Source organism: Buceros rhinoceros, unplaced genomic scaffold (assembly GCF_000710305.1).
Source record: "Buceros rhinoceros silvestris isolate BGI_N320 unplaced genomic scaffold, ASM71030v1 scaffold1515, whole genome shotgun sequence".
Taxonomy (NCBI): Eukaryota; Metazoa; Chordata; class Aves; order Bucerotiformes; family Bucerotidae; genus Buceros; species Buceros rhinoceros.
Window position 1 is genome coordinate 74,039 of NW_010413215.1, and position 7,954 is coordinate 81,992.

The 7,954-nt window shown below is 36.6% G+C and overlaps 1 protein-coding gene across 4 annotated transcripts in view; it reads left to right on the forward strand.

Annotated features, from left to right (window-relative positions):
* CDK17 (cyclin-dependent kinase 17) overlaps positions 1-7,575 on the forward strand; it is a 53,790-nt gene extending 46,215 nt beyond the window's left edge. For all 4 annotated transcript variants that reach the window (XM_010136622.1, XM_010136624.1, XM_010136625.1 and 1 more), the window contains 8 exons: positions 2,181-2,304; positions 3,298-3,418; positions 3,968-4,065; positions 4,353-4,458; positions 5,275-5,317; positions 5,886-5,976; positions 6,213-6,290; positions 6,707-7,575. In XM_010136622.1, the coding sequence (XP_010134924.1) occupies positions 2,181-2,304; positions 3,298-3,418; positions 3,968-4,065; positions 4,353-4,458; positions 5,275-5,317; positions 5,886-5,976; positions 6,213-6,290; positions 6,707-6,744 (699 nt within the window). In that variant the 3' untranslated portion in view covers positions 6,745-7,575. The remainder of the gene's footprint in view (positions 1-2,180; positions 2,305-3,297; positions 3,419-3,967; positions 4,066-4,352; positions 4,459-5,274; positions 5,318-5,885; positions 5,977-6,212; positions 6,291-6,706) is intronic.
* The last annotated feature ends 379 nt before the right edge of the window (positions 7,576-7,954 follow it).

Genomic DNA, 7,954 nt, shown 5'->3' on the forward strand with positions numbered 1-7,954 from the left:
GGGAAAGACATCTGCCCTTAACCTACTCTTCTGCTTTCTTTGAGAGTCTGCAAAGGGAAATTCTTTAATTTTTATCTGCTCAAGACAGACAACAAAAACCATAATTACACTTGTTTTCAATTAACTACAAGTTAATAAATAGTGCTTTAAGCTTAAAAAAAAATAAAGAAAAGCTGTAATTGGGAAGCTGGCCCATATAATAAGTGTAGTTAGAGAACAAGCAGAATCTGCTTGTGGTAATATGAGCTAAGCAAAGGAAGCGTTTTTAACTTGTTTGCCTATGGTTTGAGCTATGCCCTAAGACCAGATTTATACAGTCAGTACCTTTGGCACTGAGAAACCAGAACAGCTGCTTAACTGTAGTAGCTGTAGCTGCTTACCTTACAATAACTGAGGGGGGTTGGGTCATTATTAACATTTGAGAGTCCTCCCTGTCATCATTCCCGTCACATTCCTCAGCTAATTTTAGGTTTTTTGAGTTTTAACAACATGAAGATGTGTAATACAAAGATGTGATCTCTGCAGGTATTAGTGTTTCAGACAAAATTTTGAGCTAGAACATGTAATCCTGTGCATTTCCAAAAGGATCCCTGCCAGCTGCGGTGAAGATCCATGAATTCTGTGAAATAATATGCTTTGCATTCTTGACTAATCCTTGCAGTCCCAATGCACGCTAGAGATGGCTATTGATTTCCACAGCAGTCCTGTTAATGTTACTTGGGACTGATTACCCCCAAAACAGTATGGACATGAGTAGATGAAACAAAATTTGGTCCTTCTCATTCTGCTCTTCATAAAAGAAAAGAAACAAACAAAAAAAAATCAATCCTAATTTCTTTTCTTCTAGAATGGATAACTCCTACATAAGCAGACTGGGAACAGATGGATGTAAACTACACCTGCTGTGTGTTTGTCCAGTTTAGAAAAAAGAATTTGGTGTTGTCACCTGGTACAAAAATAAACTGTTAGAAAATGGTCATGTAAAAACATTCTAGTGTTTCTCCTGAAAAGTTCTATTACGTGCTGAGTTTGTCACATTTGTAAACATTGGTTTCTGTAATGCTCTATATTTTCTCACTGTACAAGTTGCATCAGGGGAAATTCAGGTTGGATATCAGGAAAAATTTATTTACACGCAGGGTCATTAAGCATTGGAACAGGCTGCCCAGGGAGATGGTGGAGTCCCCATCCCTGGAGGTGTTTAAAAGATGTGTGGATGTGGTGCTGAGGGACATGGTTTAGGGACCCTGGTAGCACAGGATGAACGGTTGGACTCAATGATCTTAAAGATCTCTTCCAACCAGATGATTCTGTGATTCTATAATTCTATGATTTGATCATCTCTACCGGCTGAGGAGTGTTGTATGATAAATGCCAGCAAGGGCTGCCCAGAACTCTTATGTTTAAGACCAGTCCCTTTATACATACAGAAACTGCAAAATAGTAGTTCTCTATGCATTGATATGGTAAACTTGTTTGGCTGCCCTCTGCTAAACCTTTCTTCATCCCTTGCTACTTTTGTGGCTATATATGTGCAGTATTAATATGCATGATTGAAGTTGCTTGCTTGGCTTGCCTGTTCCAAAGGACTAAAATAAACCTGTGTGTGTCAAGGTGAGGGGATGAATATAAATGCTACAGGCAGTTGGGCTGTTTTAGTAATCCTTATTTCCTCATTTCTCCATATTTTGTGAGCTTGTGAATCCCAGTGTATTTTTCCAATAGCATGCCAAAATGTTCTTTACATAGTTTTGCACAATTGGATAGAAAGAATGCTGAGTGATGTTTTCAGAAGAGATTCTGTGGCAGAAGAAAACTTGAGTATAGTCAGAGACAATTACCTTTAAAGACATTAGTGTGGAGAAGAGCACCGGTAAATGCTTACTTAAAAATAAACAGCCCCGTGGTTCTCTTCGGTTAAGCAGAACAAATGGCTCTTAAAATCTTTTTTGTAAAGTATGGTGTTAAAGCACTGCATTAGCATAATGGGATTTTAAATGTGTAAACAATAATGATGATGTTCAGAATGTGTTTATATGGAGAAGTAACTTCTGAGAAGTATTTCTGTCTCCTGCTTACAACACAGAGACTTAACTCTACAGTGCCCAAATGAGCTGGTTTAGTTCTGTAATCTATAGAATAACATTTTTAGTCTAATTTTAAAATGTTCTCTTTTGTAGCTATTTTTATACCAGATTCTCCGTGGTTTGGCATACTGTCATAGGAGAAAGGTATTACATCGAGATCTGAAGCCACAAAATCTACTAATAAATGAGAAAGGAGAACTGAAGCTTGCAGACTTTGGTATGGCCTGAAATTATTCTGTAACAAATACTTTTTTTCACTTAGCAAGAGAGGCATTTTCCTTATGAAGGGAAGATGAGAACATCGGGTCTGTAGTGAATCTGTGTGTTCTTGGATGGAAAATTAAAGTCAGCCTATAGCAGGATATTAGTAATCAAACTGGTAAGCGTAGAGGTAATACTGTTGCTTAGCTTGTGGTTTGAAAGTAGGCTTACAGCTCTCTTTGAAGTTGACACGTAATCATACCCTAAAGGTGGAGCTCAAGTTGCTTTTCCTAACATTCCACAGTCGCCCCAAAGCAGAGTAATGATGACAGAAGAGAGAAGGGTCTGTCCATGTGCGAAATTGTCAGGTGTTACTCCATCACAGATACACCAAGTTCCTTTGGGGTTTCCAGTAGAGTGGGGAATTCATAGTTTCCAGTTACCTTCTGTGTCAGAAAGGTCCTTTGAAAGTTGTGCTAGCACTGGGTTTTTCCCTTGCTTGAGAATAAAAGTTGCTCAGAAGAGTGCATCTAACATAACAGGCCTACATTTTAATGAAGATATTACTGACAGACTGACAATATTAGGATGGAAAACCCCTGCTGATCCAGCACTAATTTGGTCTGTTTTCACCGTTTCATTATTTGTTTGTTGCCTTCTGCCACGTGATTCTCAAATGGAAATAGTGCAGAAGGGTTTTCACAGGGAGGAGATGTCATATTGATCTAATACTTTGTTGTTTTAGTGAACCTTATAGCATTACTCCAGGTTTTGGAGTGTTTACCTGTTCTCTATGCCTAAAAATGCTGATCATGACATTGCTGTAAATAGTGACGCAAATCACAAGTTGTAGAAATGTGTTTATTAGGACTTTTTAATGAACATTAAGGGAAGGTATTTAGTAAGTATAATAAGGGTGATGTAGCTCTTAGAAGTTCTTTGTCAATTTCATGCAAAAAAAAAAAAAGATTTCAGCAGCTGCATGACTTTTACTTCTCTTTTTATCAAGGACTGGCTAGAGCGAAGTCTGTTCCTACAAAGACCTATTCCAATGAAGTTGTCACATTGTGGTACAGACCACCTGATGTTCTCCTCGGATCTTCAGAGTATTCAACTCAAATTGACATGTGGTTTGTATAGCTTTGTCTAATTTTAATTTTAGTTCTCAGTCAAGATGAAAAGATGTCAGCTCTTTATTATTATGTAGTAGCATTCGAATACTCATCCTTAGAGTTTTGAAGGCTACAAGTGAGTTAGATTCTTAGAGAAAGGATTGGCAGACGGGGAAGATGCTGTTATTTCTCTCTGAAAATGATAGGTAGTACCTTTTTATTGCTTAGAGCAAGCAGGCATGAGTCCCACAGTGTTAGGGGGGGAAGAGAACCAAACATATTCTCCTAATGACATAACGTGGTATTTTACTATGAATTTTAAGACAATTGATAAACTTAACATCTGAAGGAAGAGGTTATAATACAGCTATGACAAAGGTTTTGTTCAGTCTTTGACAGTTCTTTTGTTTCTACGTATCTTTCAAAACTATTTTTAATAGCAGCGTGTGGCTAACAACTAATTTAATAATTTGTTTTAATTGAAGAGAAATCACAGAAGTCTTTAAAATCTAACAGCATAAATTGTTGGATTGTTTCTGATACATCTTTTTCTCTGTTTTTATAAAGGGGCGTTGGATGCATATTTTTTGAAATGGCATCAGGAAGGCCTCTTTTTCCTGGTTCGACAGTTGAAGATGAACTGCACTTAATTTTCAGACTTCTGGGTAAATGGATTCTTCTAGCAAAATGTTAATGCTATATGTTTGTTCTAAACACTTTTTCCATGAGAACTATAGGTCTTTATCTATAGACAAATGTTTTATACTGCATTGTAATTCAGCTGAACGAGTGTATTCTTGAAAAATGATTGAGCTGAGTGCAGCATAGACTCATTAAATTATTTTTTCTTTCTTTCTTTCCTGTTTTAAATTACAGGATTAAATGCTTCCTGATGTCAAAGTTGTTTCTTCACATTTTTTTAAGTTGAATTTGTTGCTTTTCTTAAATGCAGGAACCCCATGTCAAGAAACATGGCCAGGCATTTCTTCCAGTGATGAATTCAGAAACTACAACTTCCCTAAGTATAAACCACAACCCCTCATTAACCATGCACCAAGGTACTTTGTGTTTTATTAATAGAAAATACACATCCCTGTGGCTTTGCATATTTGTAAATGTGAACATGTTTCCAAGCAGGGTCTGCTGCTGAATACTGGAAAACTACATATCAGTTGTGTTGTTGGGGGCAGATAGTACTGCAAAGCCTAATCCTGGTACCATGTAATTACTTTGTCTAAGATCATTCAGAGTACCACAGCTCCTTAATGACCTGTAGAACTATAAATTTTGATTAATAATGCCTGCATCGTAGGAGTATTCACACAGCACTTCCTAAGTAATCCAAGTCCTCTTCTGTTATGTAATGGACCTATTGTTAAAACAGCAAGGTTTCCTTGAGAAGTCTCTTGAAATCATTCTAAATCCATTATGAGGAATTTGAAGGGTCTGCACCGTTATTGTAAATAAACTGTATAACAAAGACTACAACATTTTTTATCAACTCCGAAGAAGAAGGTCTTACATTGTATCCTGCTAGTAAATAAGTAGTGTTAGACTTGGGGCGGGGGGAAAGTTGTTTGTTTGTTTGTTTTCCCCTGAAATAAATGATCCAGGTCAACCTAGCAAATCACAATCTAAAGCTCAGGATTTGTCTGTCCCCGGTATTATTTTTTCAAATAATCTTTTTCTGAGATATTGGTACTTGTCTGTATACACATTAACAAGCAGAAAAGTTGTTTAGGTGAAAGCATTTTCAAGTTTAAATTTAATTGTGAGGTTTGATACCATTTAACAAAGTCAGTTTCTTTGCAGATTTGCTTTTGTAAATATAGTTCAATAACTCGTTAATTTTTTTAATGTATTTTTATTTTTAGGCTAGACACGGAAGGAATTGAATTGATAGCGAAGTTCCTTCAAGTAAGATGTGTTTTGTGGCTTTACTTTATAAAAGTGCAGGTTTAGGTTTTTAATATATTACCTGTCAAAATGTATTAAAAGCTGTAGTATTTGTTAGATCTGTCTCAAAGTGGAATATGCATCTGAGTCTGTAGTGGATGACAGATATGATAGGAATGACAGTTTTGGAAACTCTAGAAGAATTTAAAACCTAATGATTTTTTTTTCCAGAAATTATTTCTTCTCTTACTGCTTTTTGTAAAAATAGAATTGATTCTGTGTTAGCAATTCCCTGAAAAAACTAAATCTCATGTGAAATTCCAGTATTAAAACAGAACTTTTAAATACAAATACTAAATTTCTGCAATGAAGAACTTCTCTAGTAGTAAGCTCCTAAGGTGTAATGTTACTGTTTGATCTCACAAACCGTATTCAAAAGGTGAAGTGGTATGTGGATTTAATCTTTTAATCTGTATTAAAAATGAGCCAGAAGGAAGAAGAGGGAAAGCAGGATGGAAGGCCAACTCTTAAGTCTTTGGGTAGATGCAGAAGCACTGTAACTTCACGATGTATCCTTTTATGTTTATAGTACGAATCAAAGAAGAGAATTTCAGCAGAAGAGGCCATGAAACATGCATACTTCAGAAGTCTTGGAACAAGAATACACACTTTACCTGAAAGTAAGAGGAGCAGTAAAGCAGCAGAGTATTGTTAAGATAGTACATTAGAGCTAAGAACATTGTTTAAGGAAAAACTCCCACATCTACTCTATTAAAGAAGTCTGGTCTGTATCGATGTAAATATTTGGGGATAGGAAACATTTTTTTATTCTAAACTCTATAATTAAAGACTAGAACTTTGATCAGTAAAGCTTAGTTACACTTGGATATTAATTAATTTCTTTATTACATTCCAGGTGTTTCAATATTCAGTCTAAAAGAGATCCAGTTGCAAAAAGACCCTGGCTTTCGGAATTCCACTTACCCAGAGACAGGTATGGAAATCTTAACGTTTCTTCGTATCTGCAAACAGAATTCTGAGAGACATGAGGAACTGAAAAATAGTTTGTTAAATTGTCTGTGTGAACGTACTCGAATATCAAGAACGATTTGTTCAGATTCCTGTAGGGACATAAAAGCTAAATGCACACCATGAGGTGAGTCTTAATAGTGATGGGCAGAGGGACTGTTAATATGAGAACATCTTGGCCTTTCAAACCGTTACTGTGTGGGTGGTGAATGGTGGCCAAAAAAAAAAAAGAAAAATGCAGTAAGTGCAGAAAGATGCTGGTACTGGTTTAAGCACAGAGGGTATTTTCTCAAAATGGAAAGACAGAGGACATGGCTAATAGCTGAATAGTCCGTTGTGGTAATGCTTCAGATTCTTACCGCAGTCCATGTTCTGTTGTAGGACATGGGAAGAACAGACGGCAGAGCATGCTTTTTTAAAGTGGGCGGTGCAAAGTCAAGCCCAAGCCTATCCTATCAGTCAAGGACTCGGATCTGAAGGCAGTGCTCTCTGTTGGTGGACTTGGAATTGCGGTTTGTCTACACTGTCCTCTTCACAGCGGGGTCTTTTTATTTCCAACCTGCAGATTATGTTTTTATATTCGTTGTCACAGTGTGACAATTTTTTGTACAGTTGGTTTTAAGGTCTCCTCTGCCACTAGAGCCAGTAGGTTACAGCTGTTGATGTAACTGTAGCTGCAATTTTTGTGCAGGACTGAGAAACACAGTGCATTATTTATTGCGGAATCATTGCTGCTAAATAACTACTGTCTGTATAGTTAACACAACAGTTCCATGCCTGAAGAAGTTGCAATGGCTTTATAATATGTGAATGCATTTGTTTCTCTTCATAAAATGTTCTACTGCTGCGGGGTTTTTTGTATTTCTTAAAACTGCAGTGTTTCCTGGAATGTAAACATAGCTTTGCTTGGCTATAGCTGAACCATCTTTAATGCTCTAAGTTCATGGCACTTAATTCCTTATTTAACATTGGAAGTATGTGTTGAAATAGTTGAAAAATTATATTGCATATTACGCTTTTGAGAAGCACGTGGAGTGAAAGTTGATTCAAACAAGTGAACAGTAAGTACTATTTGGTCTCAGATCCTACGTTAGTTATTGAGAAATTAGAGCATGGAGGCTGGATGATAAATTTCATCAGGCTTACTCCAGCATAAGATATTTGCACATTGTTGTGCATACGGGGCCTGCAGAAGCAATGACTTGCAGATGCAGTGACTTTTTTACCTTGTTTTTAACTTAGAAGTACAAATAGTAACAAGATGATTCATAATGCGTTGGACCCTGGCTTGCTTTTGAAATTTAGAATTTCATTTCAGAAGAACAGGACAACTGATTACAAGAACACGGGAATAATGTCACGCTTTTCCCACCTTGTTGTTCTCCCATTTGTGCATTATTCACTTGAAATCAACTGGAAAGATGCAAGTTTGTACTTGATAAGAACTCGCTATACTACAGAGCTTTTACAATGGGAACTTAGAGAGTTTTTCAGATCTTAGATGTTATCTGTTTACCAGAGATAGTAAACATGTTACTATTATGCTTATGCATCTCAGTGAGTATCATAAGTACACCCTTGGTGATGGTTACAGTATTTTTAAGCATTTGTGTTCACCTTTATGAACCT